At 41.4% G+C, this 23,891-nt stretch overlaps 1 protein-coding gene across 1 annotated transcript in view; it reads right to left on the reverse strand.

Moving 5' to 3' along the window:
• The window catches only part of LOC126188079 (uncharacterized), a 278,375-nt gene that overhangs the window by 65,709 nt on the left and 188,775 nt on the right, over positions 1 to 23,891 (reverse strand). The window contains exon 6 of the mRNA XM_049929531.1: positions 18,949 to 19,053. Coding sequence (XP_049785488.1) covers positions 18,949 to 19,053 — 105 coding nt within the window. The remainder of the gene's footprint in view (positions 1 to 18,948; positions 19,054 to 23,891) is intronic.

A 23,891-nucleotide genomic window follows, 5' to 3' on the forward strand; every position in this document is an offset into this window, starting at 1 on the left:
AAGAGACATTGATTAGTAGCAAGCATAATGAGACCCACTTGTGACGAAATCTCAAAAATATTTCATAGATGCCACTATTCTCCTTGCAACTAACAATACCAGATGAATCTAGATTCCAAAAGTCAGTAGTGTATCTTCAATCTGTGACATTTATTCTCATGTTATCAGTGCGAGAAACAACTAACAATGTGAATGCAGACAGTACCAGTAGATTATCTTCCTGACAGCAAATAAAAGCAACAAATTTCCATCACTCTGGCCTCAGATGAGTTAATCAGGACTGATTGATCACCATGATATCCTCAGCCAATGGACAACTTGGATGCACACCTCAGCTGGCATCGGAAGGCCGAATGGACCTCATTCCAGTCCTTACACAAAAGAAATTAGCTTCCAGTACTGGTAATTCAACCTGAGTCCACCACATGGCAGTTATCAACACTGACCACTCAGCTGCAAAGGTGGACAACAGCAAAATTACCTGTACTGATCTCATACAAACTATACTTTCTGACACATCACAAGGTAGCAGGTACCAATTATAGAGTGGTGGCATTATTACGTTTGGCAATTAATGAACACATTTTTTCAACAGTTGTTAAGCTTTATCTTGTAAGAAAACTTGCTTAGTTTCCTCCACCCCTTCCCCCTTTCATGAAACTAATGTGAGTTCCCTCTCCTCCTGCCGTGTCCCACCACCACATGCTCAGATTGAGATTAAGATCTTGCATAATTGATAGTTACATAGAAATAAACAACTGTAGCACAACCAGAACAGTTAGGCTGGAATACTTATAGAAGAATCTAGAATATGAATATTTGATTTCAGATGTCTCCGCACTTGTTAAATCACGATTTTGATTATGCCACAGCTACTGAGGTGGGGGACATGTTCATGTTTCATTACCAGCCCTGCTGTTCTGCATTTCTGTTTTGTCTGAAGTAGTAGTAAAAGCCCTTAGTGTATATATAGATTCTTACAGTCACCTTTTTGAATAGGATATTGTTAAGTTGAAAGACTAAAATAGCATGCCATTTGGGCAGGTCCATTCACCAATCTTCCATTACAAAATCATAAACTTTGCATTGGTCTTCCATGCAATTTCCTTGAATGCACGTGATTTTTTTGTTTTTCTGAACACTGTTTCAATTCATTATTCCACAGGGGGTGTAGAACGTACACAGAAAAGGGCAGCGCAAATGGTCAGAGGCTTGTTTGATCCATGGGAGAGTGTCACAGAGGTACTGAAGGAACTGAACTGGCAGACTCTTGAAGCTAGGTGTAAACTATTCCAGGAAGTCTACTAACAAAGTTTCAAGAACTGACTTTAAATGATGACTCTAGGAATATATAGCAACCCCCTGCATATTGCTCACATAAGGATCATGAGGATAAGATTAGAATAATTACAGCACACAGAGGTGTCCAAACAATCATTCTTTGCACACTCCATATATGAATAGAATGGGAAGAAACTCTAAAAACTGGTACAATGGGACATACTCTGTGCCACACACTTCCTGGTAGTTTGCAGAGTATAGATATAAACGTATATGCAGATGTACATACATATAGTGTTCAGTCATATAAAGCATCCAGAACACATCCATTTTACTTTTGATATGTGTAAGTGTCCACCACTTCAAATTGAAGTGTTTATCAACAGCACACTTATTATGCCACAAAACACATGGATTGATTCAGATGGTCTCCAATAAAATGCTGTGAACTGTATATATGTAAAACTGACAACAAGCCGTATTTAGCAGTACTAATAATTTAACAAAATTTCCTTCTTCTTCACAGAAATTTACCAAGCTCCTCAAACTATGACTATATAACAGTATATAGCATTAAGAGGGAAACTTTGTGGTAGATAAAAACTGAAACCAAACTGTGCAATGATAGCTCAACTGGTAACAGTATTTCTTGCTAAAGGCAAGGGTCCATGAGCAACTTCTGGTTCAACACATAATTTTAATATGATGGTAGCTCCAACAACAGCATAGATTCATTTTCATATTCTTCACTGCCACTGATGACATAATTCTTTCATGTTGTATCACTGACTTTTGAATTTTTTAAATGGCAAGGATCGAGAAGCAAGAGAAAACTTGTTAGAAATTTTACAGGTGTTCACTTTATGAGAGTTTCCTGTTATTCTTAGCCTGTGCCTTGGGATTTCAATGTTAGCTTATTTTTAGTGACATGTTCATGAATTGTTTCCCTGATAACACATTACTGACAAAGAGTGCAGACTCATAGATATACAGATTCACCACTGTTAGTACCTAAGCCTCATAAAAAGAGGAGAGCATTGCTCTTTATGACCAGCCTTGCACGTTACATGGACTTTTCTTTTTAATATTAGTGATATGAGGAGAACATCCCCATATGAGTAAGATATATGATACACGAGACTGAAAACTGTGAAATATATCAAACAGAGATAATTATTGCTGACAATATCTCTCAGTTTCCACAAGAGGTAGGACACTCATGAAATCCTTTTACAGACTTTGTTGATATGTTCTTGCTAACTTTGTTTGGCATCAATATGCATTCCTAAGAGTTTGACATATTTATTATGTACATTCTTAAACAGTGCTAACATAAGGTTTTGTGTTTTGTCTGGATTACAAACAAGTTTAAAAGAGTTTCTTGTGCACTCTCATGAAGGATTGGACTGTCATGATGCAAAGTAAGTAAAGTTGTATCATCAGCATAGCAGATAACCGACTGTGATACGTGATGGGACAGGTTGTTGACACCCATAACGAAAAACAGGGCCAATGACAGAGCCCTGTGGAACACTTGTACCAGTTTCTACTCAGGGGGTGTGTTCATTACTAACTAGGACAAACTGTATTTTGTTGTTCAGGTAAGAAGAAACTACTGCACATGTAGATTGTTGTATACCATAATACTCTACTTTTGTTAGCAATATTTTAAAAAGAATGCAGTGGTATGCTTTACTTAAACCACATAATACAAATGACAATGTCTTGTTGTTCTTGAAAGATATTAAAGTCTGATCAACAATTTCCAGAAAAATGGCAATGGTATTCTTACCTGGCTGAAATTTGTTCTGACTGTTGCTGAGAAGGACATGTTTTTCAAAGTAATTGTGTAATTGACATGTGGAATAATCACGTCTACTGCCGGATGTTTGTGTCGCTCTGGCACAATATGTCGGCCATGTAACTCGTTGCCTTACTGGACAAGATCCTCCAATACGGCAGTCTCATGTAGCACCTGAAGAAGGCAATGAGTTACGTGGCCGAAATATTGTGCCAGAGCGACACAAACATCCGGCTGTAGACCCAATTATTCCACATGTCAAGATCTCGCCAGGAAAACCTGAAGAGTTACATCAATTGTGTAACTGATTTTACAAGAGTGTTTCATATATTTTTGAGAATGTTAGCAAAATAGAACTGGTTGGTAGTTCTGGGGATATGTTTACCACCCATTTTGAATACTGGGATAATTTTAAGATTTTGAGTGAATACAGAAAAACTCCATACGCTAAACATTTATCAAAAATAAATTCAATAGCTTACTTATCAAGTGAATTACTCATTTAACAACATAATTAGTCATCCAGTGACAGACCATACTTTTGGAATTAGTTACTTTACAGTTTTACTGGTGTGATCATGCATGATGTTATCCAATGAAACAAAGGCCTTTCAGACAACTGGGGACCAAGCAGATCCCTTGCAGATGTGTCTATAGCCTTAATTTTGTCTCCAAGTTCTCTCACTGGTGTCACAGACTAGTCATTCAATTCTCCTGTTCAAGCAGAGTTTGACATACCTGGCTGGAAAAACTGTGTGATAACTTCCCACGCTGCCTTACACTTATTGGGAGTACCTTCTATGTACCTTACAAATGATGCTTTTTTTACCTTGTATGAGCTTAGCTCTGTAATAACTTTTAGATGTCACCTAAGCACTGTAATCCAAATTCATCCACTCAGTCCCTTCATTATCTTCACTTTTATATATATTCTGTACCATATGAGCATGTTTTCTTTCATTTCTGGCAATTCTTTTGTACACCAGGTATTATTTGTATTTTTACATTTATCTGAGGAGCTAATTTTTATTAATGGGGAACACAAAAACCATACATCTCTATATTTTTTTAAATGTCATCAAAATCATTTTCAACTCCAGTTTTTCTAGTTTGACACTCATGTACAGGGTCTCAGATTGAGTTCTGTAACTTGTCAATAAATAACATAACTGACCATCTACCTCCACCAAACCAAATTCATTTGAGTAAGTTGGTTGCTTACTATAGAAAGCTAAAAACAATGAAACATGATCTGCAAATACTCCATTCGCCTGGCTAACCACATATTACTTATAGTAGTTAGGGAGAGACCAGTTTGGATTTCGATCAGGGAAAAGCACAGAATCAGCAACAGCACACCTCACAAAACACATTCTAGAAGCATTAGATAAAGGGAACTACACAACTGGTATATTTCTTGATCTAACTAAAGTGTTTGATACAGTAGACCACAACATACTGTTAAATAAGTTAGATGAACTTGGAATAAGGGGACTTGTGAACAAATGGTTCCAGCCATACCTAAAAAAATAGAAGACAGATAACTGAAATCTCACATATTTCAAGTTGCTCAAACTATATTGTAAAGTATACTTCAGACCCAAATTATGTAAATATAGGTGTCCAACAGGGTAGTGTCCTTGGCCCAGTACTATTCCTCATTTACATAAACGACTTCCCACAGAGCATCAAGCATGGACAAACAATATTGTTTGCAGATGACTCAAATGTTCTAATCAGTGACAAATCACCAGATGCACTAAAAGAAAAAGCCAAACAAACACTAAACAGTGTACGTGAGTGGGCATCCAATAATAAACTAACACTAAATATTAAAAAAACAAATGCTGTTAACTTCTATGTCTGCAAAAAAACACACTATAACAACTTTAAGTTAAACAATGAAACTATAGAATGTGTAGACTACACAAAATTTTTTGGTATGCATGTTGACAGTCAGTTAACGTGGGAAGAACATATTAAAATACTTAGTAACAGAATCGCTACAGCATGCTATGCTCTGAGAATTCTGACTGCAGTTTGTGATACTACATGTGTCAGATCTGTATATTTTTCTTATATCCACTCTGTTATTACCTATGGAATAATATTTTGGGGAGTCAACAGTAAAAATATTCAAATAGTTTTCAAATTACAGAAAAGAGCAATTCGTATAATAACCAAGAGTGGCAGTAGGGCTCACTGCCTTGAACATTTCCAAAAGCTGGAAATCCTTACTGTCCTCTGTGAATACATTTTGCAAAGTGTTATGTATGTAAAAAAAAATATTGACTGCTATATGAAAAATTCTTTAGTACACAGCTATGAAACTAGAAACCAATACAATCTGCATCTAGATAGGAAAAATAAAGTTAAAACTCATCAGAGCTTGTTGTACAATGCTGTTAAATTATATAATAAATTACCCCAAAAAATAAAAGATATTGACACAATCGGACAGTTCAGAACAAGACTAAAATTTTTTTTATTAAATAAAAGTTATTACGCAGTAATGGACTATCTGAATTAAAACATGTAGTGTAATTAAAGTAGCCTGCATTGTAATACACGAGGAAATAATTATAATATGAAATCAAAATTGTGCAGTACTATAAGAAAATTACAAATTACACAAGGATATAAAACTAATTTAAGATACCTCAAAAACGTGTGTAAATACAAATTTTATGTGTATAATTGTAGGTATATTGTATTGTATATGATTTTGCTGACGAAATCCACACAATGTAAATTGTTACATGGATTAATAAAGAAATCAATCAATTAATCAAAAGAGAGATAATATGAATTGTTCGGGGCGGACATAGTTATACTAATGCATATTTAGCTGCACCAGAAATTGTAAGTCCACCAACACACAGGTGTGGATGCATGCAGATTAAGAAACATTGTGGCAGCTCTCGAACATCAAGTCAAGATTAATTCCTTTGAGTTTTGCTGTACGGGTTGATATTTGCCTCATGTACCCAATGATGTACACCATTGCCGGGGTGGCTGTAACAGCTATTTTTTCTTTGTGTTTGCTTCTTCTCTGGCAAGGTCCATTTAAAAATACAAGTCCTCACTGCATCAGGATGTAGAGATTAGAAAATAACTCATAACTTTTAATTAACACTATGGGAACGGGGTCAGTAATAGGGATATAGAAAACTTAATTCCCATATATTTCGTAGCTCATATATACAGGGTGGTCCATTGATTGTGACCAGGCCAAATACCTCACGAAATAAGTATCAAATGAAAAAACTACAAAGAATGAAACTTGTCTAGCTTGAAGGGGAAACCAGATGGCGCTATGGTTGGCCCGCTAGATGGTGCTGTCATAGGTCAAACAGATATCAATTCCGTTTTTTTTTTTTAAATAGGACCCCCATTTTTTATTACACATTCGTGTAGTACGTAAAGAAATATGAATGTTTTAGTATAACCACTTTTTTTGCTTTGTGATAGATGGCGCTGTAATAGTCACAAACATATGGCTCATAATTTTAGATGAACAGTTGGTAACAGGTAGGTTCTTTTATATTAAAATACAGAACGTAGGTACGTGTGAACATTTTATTTCGGTTTTTCCAATGTGATACATGTACCTTGGCAAACATATCATTTCTGAGAATGCATGCTGTTACAGCACGATTACCTGTAAATACCACATTAATGTAATGAATGCTCAAAATGATGTCCATCAACCTCAATGCATTTGGCAATACATGCAACGACATTCCTCTCGACAGCAAGTAGATCACCTTCCATAATGTTCACACATGCATTGACAATGCGCTGACACATGTTGTCAGGCATTGTCACAATAGCAAATACCCTTCAACTTTCCCCACAGAAAGAAATCCGGGGATGTCAGAACTCGTGAACGTGCAGGCCATGGTATGGTGCTTCGACAACCAATGCACCTGTCATGAAACATGCTACTCAATACCGCTTCAACCACACGCAAGCTATGTGCTGGACATCCATCATGTTGGAAGTACATAGCCATTCTGTCATGCATTGAAACATCTTGTAGTAACTTCGGTAGAACGTTACATGGGAAATCAGCATACATTTCACCATTTAGATTGCCATCAATAAAATGGGGGCCACATTAACCCACCAAGGTTGCAGGTGTTCCACTTATCACAGCCATCGTGGATCTTCTGTTGCCCAATAGCGAATATTATTCTGGCTTACATTACCGCTGTTGGTGACTAACGCTTCGTCGCTAAATAGAATGCATGCAAAAAATCTGTCATCGTCCTGTAATTTCTCTTGTGCCCAGTGGAATAACTGTACACAACATTCAAAGCTGTCACCAGGCAATTCCTGGTGCATAGAAATATGGTATGGGTGCAATTGATGTTGATGTAGTATTCTCAACACTGACGTTTTTGAGATTTCCGATTCGCACACAATTTGTCTGCTAGTGATGTGTGGATTAGCCGCGACAGCAGCTAAAACACCTACTTGAGCATCATCGTTTGTTGCAGGTTGTGGTTGATGTTTCACATATGGCTGAACACTTCCTGTTTCCTTAAATAATGTAACTATCCAGCAAACAGTCCGGACACTTGGATGTTGTCCTCCAGGATACCAAGCAGCATACATACACACGCCCGTTGGGCATTTTGATCACAATAGCCATACATCATCACGACATTGTCCTTTTCTGCAATTGGTAAATGGTCCATTTTAACATGAAGCAAATACTGTCCACACTGGCGGAATGTTACGTGATACCATGTACTTCTACGTTTGTGACTGTTACAGCACCATCTATCACAAAGCAAAAAAAGTGGTTCAACTAAAAGATTCATATTACTTTATGTACTACACGAATATGTAATAAAAAAAATGCGGGTTCCTATTTAAAAAAACACAGTTGATATCCATTTGACCTATGGCAGCACCATCTAGCAGGCCAACCGTAGCGCCATCTGGTTTCCCCCTTCAAGCTAGACAAGTTTTGTTCTTTGTAGTTTTTTCGTTTGATGCTTATTTTGTGAGATATTTCACCTGGTCACTATCAATGGACCACCCTGTATTAATACTTGACACTGCATCTGTACAGAATGAAGTATAACAAAGAACTGGCTATAGTAAAGTTAAGATGGAGGCTCGACAAATCACTTAGAGTTCTCAGATATTAAGTTTCATGGTTGATAATGGCGTGCGGGCATTGACGTCGGTGGAAATCATGCACGTAAGCAGGTGCACCACAGGTACTTCCATCTCGAACGAGGTGGGCTGTGCAGGCAGAGCGGTGAGAGGCAGGTCCACTTCTTAGTCAGTCAGCCACCGTGGCCAGATGAGACGGTGGCTGGCCTCGGAGTAAGCGGGTGGGGCACTCGACGGCGTGGTGGAGGCATGTGTGGCCCTTAAGTGGATCATGCTGTCCGTAGAAATGAAAGCACGTAGAGATGCTCAGTCACACTCACACTGGAATGTGAGCTTCTGTGCAATGTTGATGTGTAAGGGACTGTCTGAGGGCGGGACCTCAGTATCTGTCAAAAGAATAAACACTTGGTTGTCAAACGTCACTATAGAAATGTCATTCACTCGGTGCGATGGCACGCTGCAGGACAAACTGATAGTAGGTGTGTGTGTGTCCGACATTGGAAGTGAGGGCGCGAAACCTGCGCAGGGTGAAACAGGGGGCGAGGTCAGGAAACCAGCAAATGGTGACAAACAGTCTTTGGTGGAAGAAGTGTGCGATGAGGTTGATGGGAGCACATCTTCATTCTTGATCAAGGATGGATTGTCTGCAGAGTCCGAATGCGGTGGTGTGAGACCATAAGGGTCAACGAAAGCTGGTTTCAGGCAATGTAGAGAAACTGTCTGTGTGCAGCCTTTAATCATGATAACAAAAGTCGTGTCCCCCCACCACAGGACCTTGCAGGGGCGAAGATAAGGAGGTTGAAGAGGCTGCCTAACCACATCATCATGCAGCATGACATGGGAGCAGTCGGAGAGTGTGGTGGGAACATAAGTCTTGGGCGGTGAGTGACTGATGGGTGGGTGCAAACGCATTTGTTGAAAATGCGTGTGCATCCGGCTAGTGAAATCTGGGGAAGAATAAGTTCCCCCAGTAGGACCAAAAACAAATTTGGATATAGTCCCCTGTAGGTCAGGTTTATAGGTCGAGCGTAGACCAAGTAGCATGCATGGGAGAGCTTCTGGCCAGAGACAATAGAGGCATCAAAGGGCCGTCTTGTGGGTGGGGTGCCATCTCTCCACCAACCCATTGTTTTGTGGGCGATTCGCGGTAGTGTGTATTTTTTTAATACTGGAGATATTGCAGAGGATGGTGAAAAGGGAGGATTCGAACTGTCGACCCTGATCGGTGGTGATAGTGGTCAGGCACCCGAAACGAGCGATCCACAAGCCAATGAAAGCCTTGGCTACAGTCTCAGCAGTAATGTTAGGGAGAGGAACAGCCTTGACCCAGCAAGACAAATGGTCGATAGTTGATAAGATATATCTATGGCCCTCGAAAGGAGGAAGAGACCTGATCAGATTAATATGTACATGATGGAATCGTCCTGCGGGAATGTCGAACTTGCCCAGAGGTGGGGAGGTGTGGTGGCTGATCTTGTTGCACTGGCAAGCGATGCAGCTGCTAACAGTCCCATTTGATATTCTTCCAAACAAAATGTTCTGTCACGAAACATGTGGTGGCTCGAATGTCCGGGTGGGCTAGGTTATGCAGGGCGTCGAAAACCTGTCAGTGCAGCCCAGGTGTGAGCAAAGGGCGTAGGGTGCCAGTCGAAGAACCACACCACACTTCATCGGAAATACCACGAAATTTAGCCTTTGTGAAATCAAGTGAGATTTGTGGGTCTCATAGGAGAGTCTGAGAATCTTCGTCAGAAGCTTGGAGGGCGGCCAGATCGGAAAGATCAACAATGCGGGAAACAGCACTGATCTGCGAGAAGATATCTGCAGCAATGTTATCTGCACCCTTGATGTAACGGACATCCACTGTGAATTTAGAAACCATGTCAAAGTGGTAGTAATGTTGAGGGGGTGGGTCCTCAGGTGGGTTGCAGATTGCTTCTGCCAGTGGTTTGTGATCAGTGAGGAAGAAAAACAAACATCCATCGACGTCAGGGCGGAAATGTTTGATTGCCTCATAAACAGCAAGGAGCTCTCTATCGAATGCAGAATATTTTCTTTGAGCCGTAGATAGTTTCTTGGAGAAGAAATGAAGGGGAGAAACTGTGTGGGCCTTGCATTGTTGCAACACTGCCTCCACCACGATGTCACTGGCGTCCGTAGTGATGAATAACACAGCCGAGGGGTCGGGGTGGGCAAGTGTTACAGCATGAACAAAAGATGTCTTCAGAGCCTTGAAGGCCTCTAGCATCAGAGCAGTCCAAGAGATGGGTTTACAGGGGTGCCTGAACAGCGGTGGCGGAAGGCAGATGGCGAAGACAGTAATTGATAGTTCCAAGGAAACGGTGTAGCTCTTTGTAAGTAGCCAGGGGTGGCAGAGATGTGATAGCCTGCACACAAGATTTGAGAGGCTGTATTCCATCGGCAGAGATGGTGAAACCTAGGAAGGAGACTGACACCTGGCGCAACTGAAACTTCTCTTTGTTGACCTCGACACCATTGGAGTTCAAAGTCTGGAGGACCGTAGACAGATGATTTTCATGTTCCTCCACTGAGCTGCTGAAAATGAGAATGTCATCCAGATAAGAAAAGCAAAACTCAAACTGTCACAAGATAGAGTCAATGAAATGTTGCCATGTTTGCGTCGTGTTCTTTAGGCCGAACAGCATGAAGTGGTATTGGAGTAAACCAATCGGTGTGATACCAGCCATCTTAGGAATGTCTTCTGGTGCCACAGTAATTTGGTGGTAGGTGCATTTACAGTCAATAACACTGAAAATTGTGGCGCCTGATAACAGGTGAGTGAAGTAATTGATGTTTGGCACTGGGTAATTGTCCACAACGGAACGAGAGCTTAAGCGCCTGTAATTGCCGCACATTCGAAAAGATCCATCTTGTTTGGGGATGGGGTGGATTGGCGAAGACCAGTTGCTGTCTGAAGGTTGCAGAACACCTGCCGCCAAAAGCTCATTAATCTGCTGCCGGACCACATGCAACTTGATAGGGTTGAGTTGTCAGACCTTATTCCTAATAGGAGGGCCAGCAGTGGTAACTATCTTGTGTCTCATTCCATAAGTAACGGAAGAAACTGAGAACTGCACATAAGACTGATTAATGTCCTGGCACAGAGCCTTCGGACGAGTAGGGCGCGATGAGGCATAGCCGCTAGCATGAGTGGGGAAAGGTAGCACAGAAGTCACATGTGTCTTACAGGAGTGTGGCGTGCACTTGTGTGGACGGGGTGGGTGCATGCACAGCGCTGAGTGGAGGGGAACGGCTCGTGACTGTCCACTGTTAACCTTGCACTGGACAACTGGCATGGGCGAGAGCAGCGCTGGCATCGCACGTGGGGCCACAATGGCTACTGGGTCATGTGGCTGGTGAGTGAGAGAGGGGGAATGTTTATCAACACGTGCGGTAGCTGTCCGAGAGGTGGACATGGTTGCAACATCCGTGCGATTGTCATTAGCAGCACTGTTTGCAACAAATGGCACTGAATAATGAGGCGAGGACTAACCTGGAAAGAGTTCAAGCTAGGCTCAGCCAAGCAATCTTGTTTGGGTGGAAGTGCCATGAACTGCAGTTGCAGAAGCGAAGTATGAGCTGCGATGAGCTCACTGTAAGTGTAAGTGATGCGTTGTTTCAGCTTCTCATTGTCCTGGTGGAGTTGTGTCGCCGAGTCGTATTCTGACAGTAGGTCGGTAATGCAGGTCACAATGTTGCCCGCAAGAGCGAAGCACTCGTGTATGATACCGTAAACTGCAGTGGAAACAGAGCATCGGACATAAGTGCGGGCACATGTACGCGAGTGTTCGTAGGATGGTGGAGCACTGAACCCTGTACAACGTTCGGAGACAGTTCGTAATGAGACAAAAAATGCATACCGAGGATTGGTTCATTGATGTTGGCAATGTAGAACGTCCGCAGAAAATGTAGAGGAGGAGATGGGTTCACCGTAACCTTTACTGAGCCTGAGGTAGGTAACATCCTTGCATTGACAGCTTGTAGAAGTGACTTCGTCTGTGAAGAAGCGGGTTGAGCAATCGAAGTAGGTATGATTGACACGTCAGCACCAGCATCGACCAGAAAAGCTAGACCTAACGCAATGTCAGTCACATAGAGACAACCACTTGGCCGGGCGGACAAGTAAGCAGAGTGTAATGTAAGAGGATGCCTGCTAGGTTCCTGCAGGACTCGGCGTCTCTTAGTTTCTGCGGTCAACGTTTGGGTGTTGGCATGGCAACCTGCACTTCTTGGTGTCATTGCTGAACACTTTGTGGTACCAGCAGAAAGGGTGAGCAGGATGAGGAGGAGGTGGAGACTGCGACAGCAGGGGCGGCTTGTCCTCGCTGATTCGTTCCAGTAAATAGACCAGTACGTAAGGTGCGTGGGTTATCCTGGAGTGCTCGGACAGCGGAGAGAGTGAGCCGACACTGCCAGGAGAAGCAGACTAGGTGACAGCAGAGTGAGCCCTGCCTCTGCCAGCCGAAGGTCGGTAATCAGGGGTGGCTGTGCCGATGAACGGTGTGGAATGAACTGGCTGATATTGCCGCAGCAGCGAATACAACTGGTCAGCAATGCGTAGGCGGGAGCCAGTGGACTCAAACAAGTGTGGTAACAGATGGATCTGTATATCAGTAGGTAGTTTGGCAGACCACACAGCCCATAGCGTGGCATCAGGCATTGTATACTCGTTCATGAGCAACAGAAGGCGGCACCGGAGTTGTGAGGTCACCACCGTCATACCTTAGCAAAAGATGTTGCTGAAAACCCAAGGAAATTCTGGTCTTACATAAAATCAGTAAGCGGGTCGAAGCCTTCCATCCAGTCACTCACTGATCAGTCTGGCCTGGCAACGGAAGACAGCAAAACGAAAACTCAAATTTTAAATTTAGCATTTGAGAAATCTTTCACGCAGGACGATCGTACAAACATACTGCCATTTGAGTCTCATACAGATTCCCGTATGGAGGACATAGTGATAGACATCCCTGGGGTTGTGAAGCAGCTGAATGGGTTGAAAATAAATAAATCACCAGGCCCTGATGGGATTCCAATTTGGTTTTACAGAGAGTACTCTACTGGATTGGCTCCTTACTTAGCTTGCATTTATCGTGAATCTCTTGCCCAACATAAAGTCCCGAGTGACTGGAAAAAAGTGCAGGTGACACCTGAAGGGCAGAAGGACAGATCCTCAAAATTACATCAGTATGTTGCAGGATTCTCGAACATATTCTCAATTTGAATATAATGAATTTCCTTGAGACAGAGAAGTTGCTGTCCATGCATCAGCATGGCTTTAGAAAGCATCGCTCCTGCGAAAAGCAACTCACCCTTTTTTCACATGATATCTTGTGAACCATGGATGCAGGGTATCAGACAGATGCCATATTCCTTGACTTCTGGAAAGCATTTGACTCGGTGCCCCACTGCAGACTCCTAACTAAGGTACGAGCATATGGGATTGGTTCCCAAATATGTGAGTGGCTCGAAGACTTCTTAAGTAATAGAACCCAGTAAATTGTCCTCGATGGTGAGTGTTCATCAGAGGTGAGGGTATCATCTGGAGTGCCCCAGGGAAATGTGGTAGGTCCACTGTTGTTTTCTATCTACATAAATGATCTTTTGGCTAGGGTGGACAGCAATGTGTGGCTGTTTGCTGATGATGCTGTGGTGTACGGGAAGGTGTCATCGTTGAGTGACTGTAGGAGGATACAAGATGACTTGGACAGGATTTGTGATTGGTGTAAGGAATGGTAGCTAACTCTAAATGTAGATAAATGTAAATTAATGCAGATGAATAGGAAAAAGAATCCCATAATGTTTGAATAGTCCATTAGTAGTGTAGTGCTTGACATAGTCACATCGATTAAATATCTGGGCGTAACATTGCAGAGCGATATGAAGTGGGACAAGCATGTAATGGCAGTTGTGGGGAAGGTGGATAGTCGTTTTCAATTCATTGGTAGAATTTTGGGAAGATGTGGTTGATCTGTACGGCATCGTGGCGGTGTTCAGTGCGGTTGCCTGTGAAGCAGCAGCAGCGCGAATGAGCCTCTGCATGGCTCTCGCTCACTTATATAGTATATGCGGTAGCAGGACTTAGAAAATTTCTCGGACTTAGAAAATTTTCACAGTGACAGCGGATCGTTATCCTGGACGCGCACACTGGGTGTTCTAGAGCGTGCGTGTCAGCTGGCGCGCCGCCACGATTGCTTAAGCTCAAGGTCAAGTGGTCAGAGTGATTACATAACATAACTGTTGCCTCCTTGAGCCCCTGGTTCATGATGTACTCATGTCCGGTTAATGGCTGACGCTACAGATCAGTTTGCATACAGATGAATTTATTTATGAAAATACAAAGTACAGTCACCAACAAACTTTACATATTCACATACTCCTTTACCTTTAACCCAAATGAATACAGACTCATTTACAGATATTTTTCTCTTATTATGAGTATACAAAGAGAGTGCAGAAGGCGAGATATAAGCTGATTTACCAAAGTCTTTATTTGCAAGTTCTGCCATATGGTAGGTGCGATAGGTGATAATGTCTCTATCAACGAAACTTTCAAGTCCAGGTACGTTACTAACTCCCGTACTTCCACGTACCTCCACGTACAATGGCTACAGTGAGCCAACCATTACCTTGTGAAAATGTATCGTTAATGTCAATACTAAAATTAAGTCTACAACCACAGAAAACACAAGGTCCGTCGACAAGTGCAGTAGCAGCAACACTCTTGACGGGTATGCAGTTCTTCTTGTCTCCAGCTGTTGTGGCGAACTCAATGTTCTCGATGGTTTTATAAACTGTCTGTTTAGAACGACAACGAATTCTCCTGTAAGGCACACTAATATGACCTATTCTTGAGTACTGCTTGAGTGTTTGGGATCCCTGTCAGGTCAGATTGAGGGAGGACATAGAAGCAATTCAGAGGCGGACTGCTAGATTTGTTACTGGTGTTACATGCGAGTGTTAAGAAAATGCTTCAGGAACTCGGGTGGGAGTCTCTGGAGGAAAGGAGGTGTTCTTTTTGTGAATCGCTACTGAGGAAATTTAGAGAACCAGCATTTGAGGCTGACTGCAGTACAATTTTACTGCCACCAACTTATAATTCATGGAAAGACCACAAAGATAAGATAAGAGAGATTAGGGCTTGTACAGAGGCATATAGGCAGTCTTTTTCCCTCGTTCTGTTTGGGAGTGGAACAGGGAGAGAAGATGCTAGTTGTGGTACGAGGTACCCTCTGCCACACACCGTATGGTGGATTGCGGAGTATGTATGTCGATGAAGAGGTAGATGTAGAGAAGCAGACTAGGTGACAGCAGAGTGAGCCCTGCCTCTGCTGGCTGAAGGTCATTATGCGGGGGCAGCTGTGCCGATGAACGGTGTGGAATGAACTAGCTGATGTTGCTGCAGCAGCAAGTACAACTGGTCAGCGATGCGTAGGCAGGAGCCAAAGGACTCAAACAAGTGTGGTAACAGATGGATGTGTCGATCGGTAGGTACTTTGGCAGACCACACAGCCCATAGCATGACATCAGGCATGGTATGCTCGTTCAAAAGCAATAGAAGGCAGTGCCAGAGTTGTGAGGGTGTGCGTTCCCCCAGGTGCTCCTAGTAGAGAATCTTGATTTTTAATTCTTGTGGTGAGCAGGCAAGTCATTCCATTATAGTCTTCTTTGCAAACTTGTATTTTGGTGCAGGCAGCGGCGAAAGGAGCAGGTCACAAATCAAATCCGAGTGGTCATGGAGGTGTGTGACAAGGCAGAGAAACTATGAGTTGTCATCAGACACATGATGTAACTTGAACGGATGCTTGATGAGTGCAAACCATGATGCTGGGTTGTCCTTGTATAAGGGTGGTAGCTTCGGAAGGTGACCAGGAGGGGGTGACAATGGCGGCTTTGGTGTCTCCTGGGGTAGCAGCTGAACTGAGGTTAAGTCAGAGGCTGGCGCACTAGGCCTGGATTTAAACCGGTGAGCGAATCCGTAGTAGCGGCAGCTGGCATAGTTGACTGTGTGTCACGAAAACACGGCTCAGCAGGCATGGACGGTTCCATGGAAACAGGCAGATGGACTGCACACGAGGGGTGCCTGGAAACTGGACCATGAGTGATGAGTGCTGGACGGAAACGACCCACTTCTGGAAAAGGGCGATAGGCAGGCGAGGCAGACACAGGTGGTGCTGTGGGAGTGGCAGGTGGTCGAGCAACCGGAAACCCCAGCAAGTGAGGGGGGTGGGGGGTGGGTGGTGGTGGGGGGGGGGGTTGAGAACGCCACCCACATGGAAAATATTTGATGCATAACATGCCTGTAGTGCATGTGGCAGGCCACTGAGGCGAGGTAACGGATCCATGTTACGCGAAACACTGAATTGTTCATGTAAATTGGACACAACTGGAACACCATGTGTGTGGAACGGATCCGGCATGGTTTGTAGTAATGGCGGCATTGCACATGACCTGACAGTAGATGATGTAACATGCCGGTGGGTGGCTAAACACGTGTTCAAATTGAGACCACTTTGTATTTGAAACACTCGATTTGAAGAGACACAGTTCGAAATCTGACATTTCACTGTCAGATGGGCATAATCTGTTGACACAAAGTCTTGAGTCCATTGTTCACTCTAACAGTGCAGTTGTCAACCATTGGAAACTAATGAGATTAGCATGCGGTGTTGGTTGAGAACGTGAATCACTGTGCATAAATGATGAATACGTTGTTGGCGAAGGAACAACAAAACTCAGTGAGCGGAGTTGTGCTTTCACATCTTCGAACAAGGCATTGTTTGGCATGGTCACTGCATAGTGCATATAACTTGTTGCATGAACACCAGTGCAGAAGACTTGAAACAGGAACAAACTGCGGGGTCATCACTATGGGAATGGGTCAGCTTGGTCAGCTTACTCAGATAAACTCATACCTCACTATGATATCTTTGCAGTACAGGGATAGGGGGAACAAGGATCATTACAATTTTTTATTTATGTGTGTAAGCCATTTAAAGAACCTATACATCCTCCCCATGTGAATTAACAATAATAATGTCTAGATATGCTTCAATAACTTGTTTATGCAATTTTAGTTTAAAAATCTTAAAACGTTCTGGTATCTTGTTCCTTTGAATCGCCCACTTCAATATTAAAGCTCCACAGATAACAAGCTTTCTTTTAAACTTAAAAAGTATGGCATAATGTTTAATTCTGTAAAATTTGGACAATGGTTATGTAATTTCCAGGACTACTATTTTTTCTGTGTTTCCTGCACATTATGTCAGCAACAAGATACCCTTGAGGAGCAAAACTGGTAATTTGATTTTCTGTTAGCCAGTGTTCTGTTACACACATCATATCTTCATCCTTAATGCTACAAAAATGTTCCAGTTCTAATTCTTGATGTAAATTCCTGCACAACCATTTTTTTCTGTTTTCTACACATTATTTCAGCAACAACATATCTGTAAGGAATGAAACTGTTCATCTGATTTTCTGTTAGCCAGTGTTCTGATACAACTATCACATCTACATCCTTTACACTACAAAAATGTTCCAATTCCAATAATTTATTTCATGCACAACAGACATTCGCTTGCAACACAGTAAATATTTTATCACTGTTTTCTTTCTCAAACAAGCATTCACCTGCATTTGGCATATCCAAATTACACACACTGTAACTGTCTAAGTTGGACGTGCTTCCGCTAAAAAAGCATTTTCATCACCGCTCTTGGTCTTTTTAGAGACTACGACCAGTACTGTTTCATCACATCCCAAGTTAAATTCCAGAACATACATAACTTTTCTCTTTCAGAGGTATAACTTGCTTAAAACCTGACTGCATGTTCGATTTCATATGCACTATATCTGAGTCTTACGACTGATAACAAATGCCTTTTGCAGTCTGTTGATGTGTAAACCTTGTGCTGTATGAAGTCACCTCATTAGTGTGCTGATATCAATGTGTGTTGCCTTTTTAAAGTCCCTGCACATAATTTGTGCAGCCTTACTCATTTTTTCTACTTCTTTAATCACACAGGAACAATTACTTAGATCATGGTGATAGATTACAGAAAAAAAATGATCACATTCATATTTCTGAATTTGTACAGCCTCTGCTTAAGGGAAAGCATGAAATCCTTTCCATAATTCTTTGCTAAGTTGTTTATCTCCACAAGGAAGACAGAAAACTCACTAGTTTAACCCTGAGATTAGTTCGTCACTGACTGCAGTTGCTGCCCTGAAATCCACACCCAATTTTACCATGCTATTGATCTCATGTCTACATATACTTTGCAGTTCAGAGCCTATTCCTCAGCCTTGGCTATCAGTTTAAACATCAGTTTTACATGTACTTGTTGCTGGAAGATCACTGTTGTTTGTTCTATAGTCACTAGAGGTGACTGTGGTATTTTGAATCATATTTTCCACATCGTTATTTTTGTCAGTGAGAGATGATGATACCTGTGGTGAATTTCTAATAATTGGTAAATGAAAAGGCCTATAGTCTAAAATCATGTTATGTTGGTTACTTTTCCATGCCAAAACAACATGTATGGCAGAATAAAATATTTTTTCCTGAAATTGTTTATGTTATTTATATCAAAATGGTCAACATGCAATCCTGTGTAAATTTTTGATGCATATTCCTAGTAGTTGAAAGTGTAACTAGAAAGCTACCACACATTACAGCAAAGCAATTATTTAGTGAAACGTAATGCAAAAATTACCTTAATATTTGATAATACAGCCTTTTTATACCCTTTTTGATTAAATTTATCATTAAAGCATTTTGAGTATTCTTCTTTGAAGTTCATTACATTTACATTACAGACCTGAAATTGTACAACTGATATTATTAATTAGGCCATAAATACAACCAAAAGAAACATCCATATATCAAAGTAACAATCAACTGTCTACTTGAATTAAGACTGTTTCTGATAATACCTACTACTTCCTTTTCTGAAATATCATGGTAGATAAAAATAATGCCTTTCACTGCAATCCATTGTTGCACTTATCTTCACAGTGACCACTGGTATCATTCTTTTGGTAAACGTTTCCAGATTCAATGTAGCAGCAGAGACAGCACTGAATCTCATATGCTGTGTACAACTATGAATATATTGAATTAATCATAAAATTCTACTGAAATATTAGTTTGATTTGGCAATAAGATTGATGATAGTGAGATTGAAGGAGAAAGAAAGGATAATAAGTAATCCACATGGATTTAAGTATATTTTGTCAAACAGAGAAAGCTGCTTCTGTTTCAGATGAGAGGCCGTATTAAAAATTCAAAATTATATTGTATATAATTGGCGCTGAATCAGTCTCATACATAATACTTTAACAAAAACCATCCACTGTGAAAAAAAGCATTAAAATACCTCAACATTAAAAAAGTTCTGATCATTACTAAGTAAGTAAAAAATATAATTACTAATATACATAACATTAAATTCCTAAACAGCATCTGTACTAATGACATTATGGAAAAGATAGATTACTACTCACCACACAGAGGACACACTGAGTCACAGATAGGCACAACGAAAAAGTAAGCTAGCAGTCATTTTTCATTGTATATATGCACACCAAGTGACAAATGAAAATGTGTACAAAGGTAGGATCCAAACCTGAGTCTCCTGCTCACTAGACGGATGTGCTATCCACTATACCACTCTGGCATAGTGGGTTTGCATGACTGCACACACACACACACACACACACACACACACACACTACCGTAGCATGCTTCCATTCTAAATCCAAATTCCCAGTCATGCCACATTCCACTTGGCATTCCCCCTAAACTCAAACAGCATTGGAGAGACTCTCCAATTGTATTGGAATAGCACAGTATCATCGACAAAAATGAGAGCGCCTCATGAAACCAAGGCGTCAGCAGTGGTTTAATCAAATGAAACTATGAAACTATATGGTTCCAGAGGCCTTCCCAATTCTCAAACATCTACAATGTATACATGCAAGAATAGATGAAGCATGAAACTTCCTGGCAGATTAAAACTGTGTGCCCGACCGAGACTCGAACTCGGGACCTTTGCCTTTCGCGGGCAAGCGCTCTACCATCTGAGCTACCGAAGCACGACTCACGCCCGGTACTCACAGCTTTACGTCTGCCAGTATCCCGTCTCCTACCTTCCAAACCTTACAGAAGCTCTCCTTTCGCAGGAGAGCTTCTGTAAGGTTTGGAAGGTAGGAGACGGGATACTGGCAGACGTAAAGCTGTGAGTACCGGGCGTGAGTCGTGCTTCGGTAGCTCAGATGGTAGAGCGCTTGCCCGCGAAAGGCAAAGGTCCCGAGTTCGAGTCTCGGTCGGGCACACAGTTTTAATCTGCCAGGAAGTTTTATATCAGCGCACACTCCGCTGCAGAGTGAAAATCTCATTCTAGATGAAGCATGAATGGGAATTTGGATTGAGGAAGGAGTTGTGCTAGGGTAGTCTACACAGTTGAACAAAGTCATTAGCCAAAATGATGTAGTGGTTACCATTTAAAGAGCATTTTCCTACCACTAGTGTTTATGTGCATGCCCAATGTTCTGTCACCCATTTTTCTGCATATATTTTAGATCTTTATATCCCCTACATTGCATATTAGGGATTTTTTTTTACTCCCGAGTGTGTTGGCTATCCTTGGAATGCAACAGTTGGTATTCTTTTGTTTCTGCTGTTTGTAAACAACACACTTTTAAACACGTGGTTAGAGGAAACAAGTTTAGAAAGCTTTCTGTACAGGAGGTTATGTCACCTGGCAACGATGTTTCTAATCGTAATTCTTCAACAAGTGCATCATCAAATAAGCTCTTACCATTTCAAGAGACTTACAGCAAATTTACTGTAAGTGACAAGGGGTGCAGTAACATTATTATAAATTTGAGAATATTATCAGATGTAATTTCTAAATTTGTACCATGTAGACAGTGTGGTGAGTCACAGAGTCTGAAAATTTGTGAGAGTACCAGTGGGAGAAAAGGCCTAGCAATTGCTTTGGATTTAATTTGCAATACATTCTCAGCTGTGATTTCATTTACGAGTTCTTCAAAACCATATGCAAGTGGCCCTTATGAAATCAACACTAGATTAGTTTATGCCTTACAATCTATTGGCAAGGGCATGGCTCCAGGGAGAACATTTTGTTCATTGATGAACCTACATCAATCACCAAATAAATTTGAAAAAACTGAGAAAGCTGTATATGAGGTCAGTGAGGAAAGCATGAAACTGGCTGCTAGGGAAGCAGTGGAAGAAAATGATGGATGTTCAGATATTGCAGTTGCAGTTGATGGAAGTTGGCAGAAAAGAGGACATACTTCTGTGAATGGAGTAGTGACTGCCACAATTGTAGACACCAGTAAAGTGTTAGATGTGGAGATAATGTCTAAATATTGCAAATGTTGTAAAGTCAATGAACATAAAGAACACAACTGTGTGACTAATTTTACAGGAACATAGACCTTGCCATTGGTGGGTAGGCTTGCGTGCCTCAGCAATACAGATAGCCGTACCATAGGTGCAACCACAATGGAGGGGTATCTGTTGAGAGGCCAGACAAACGTGTGGTTCCTGAAGAGGGGCAGCAGCTTTTTCAGTAGTTGCAAGGACAACAGTCTGGATGATTGACTGATCTAGCCTTGTAACACTAACCAAAACGGCCTTGCTGTGCTGGTACTGCGAATGGCTGAAAGCAAGGGGAAACTACGGCCGTAATTTTTCCCGAGGGCATGAAGCTTTACTGTATAGTTAAATGATGATGGCGTCCTCTTGGGTAAAATATTCTGGAGGTAAAATAGTCCCTCATTCGGATCTCCGGGCGGGGACTACTGAAGAGGATGTCGTTATCAGGAGAAAGAAAACTGGTGTTCTACGGATCGGAGCGTGTAATGTCAGATCCCTTAATCGGGCAGGTAGATTAGAAAATTTAAAAAGGGAAATGAATAGGTTAAAGTTAGATATAGTGGGAATTAGCGAAGTTCAGTGGAAGGAGGAACAAGACTTTTGGTCAGGTGAATACAGGGTTGTAAATACAAAATCAAATAGGGGTAATGCAGGAGTAGGTCTAACAATGAATAAAAAATAGGAGTTCGGGTAAGCTACTACAAACAACATAGTGAACGCATTATTGTGGCCAAGATAGACACGAAGCCCATGCCTATGACAGTAGTACAAGTCTATATGCCAACTAGCTCTGCAGATGACGAAGAATTTGAAGAAATGTATGATGAGATAAAAGAAATTACTCATATAGTGAAGGGAGACGAAAATTTAATAGTCATGGGTGGCTGAAATTCGGTAGTAGGAAAAGGAAGAGAAGGAAATGTAGTAGGCGAATATGGATTGGGGGTAAGAAACGAATGAGGAAGCCTCCTGGTAGAATTTTGCACAGAGCACAACTTACTCATAGCTAACACTTGGTTCAAGAATCATACAAGAAGGTTGTATACATGGAAGAAGCCTGGAGATACTAGAAGATATCAGATAGATTACATAACGGTAAGGCACAGATTTAGGAACCAGGTTTCAAATTGTAAGACATCTCCAGGGGCAGATGTGGTCTCTGACCACAATCTATTGGTTATGAACTGTAGATTAAAACTGAAGAAACTGCAAAAAGGTTGGAATGTAAGGAGATGGGACCTGGATAAACTGGCTATACCAGAAGTTGTACAGAGTTTTAGGGAGAGCATAAGGGAACAATTGACAAGAATGGGGGAAAGAAATACAGTAGAAGAAGAATGGGTAGCTTTGAGTGATGAAGTAGTGAAGGCAGCATAGGATCAAGTAGGTAAAAAGATGAGGGCTAGTAGAAATCCTTGGGTGACAGAAGAAATACTGAATTTAATTGATGAAAGGAGAAAATATAAAAATGCAGTACATGAAGCAGGCAAAAAGGAATACAAACTTCTCAAAAATGAGATCAAGAGGAAGTGCAAAATGGCTAAGAAGGCACGGCTAGAGGACAAATGTAAGGATGTAGAGGCTTATCTCACTAGGGGTACGATAGATACTGGCTACAGGAAAATTAAAGAGATCTTTGGAGAAAAGAGAATCACTTGTATGAATATCAAGAGCACAGATGGAAACCCACTTCTAAGCAAAGAAGGGAAAGCAGAAAGGTGGAAGGAGTATAGAGAGGGTCTATACAAGGATGATCTACTTGAGGGCAATGTTATAGAAAGGGAAGAGGATGTAGATGAAGATGAAATGGGAGATATGATACTGTGTGAAGAGTTTGATAGAGCACTAAAAGACCTAAGTCAAAACAAGGCCCCGGGAGTAGACAACATTCCATTAGAACTACTGACAGCCTTGGGAGAGCCAGTTCTGACAAAACTCTACCATCTAGTGAGCAAGATGTATCAGACAGACGAAATACCCTCAGACTTACAAGAAGAATATAATAATTCCAATCCCAAATAAAGCAGGTGTTGACAGATGTGAAAATTACCAAACTATCAGTTTAATAAGTCACAGCTGCAAAATACTAACACGAATTCCTTACAGACGAACGGAAAAACTGGTAGAAGCCGACCTCGGGGAAGATCAGTTTGGATTCCGTAGAAATGTCGGAACACTGAGGCAATATTGACCCTACGACTTATCTTAGAAAATAGAATAAGAAAAGACAAACCTACATTTCTAGCATTT

This window comes from Schistocerca cancellata, chromosome 5 (genome assembly GCF_023864275.1).
Source record: "Schistocerca cancellata isolate TAMUIC-IGC-003103 chromosome 5, iqSchCanc2.1, whole genome shotgun sequence".
In the NCBI taxonomy this organism is placed as follows: Eukaryota; Metazoa; Arthropoda; class Insecta; order Orthoptera; family Acrididae; genus Schistocerca; species Schistocerca cancellata.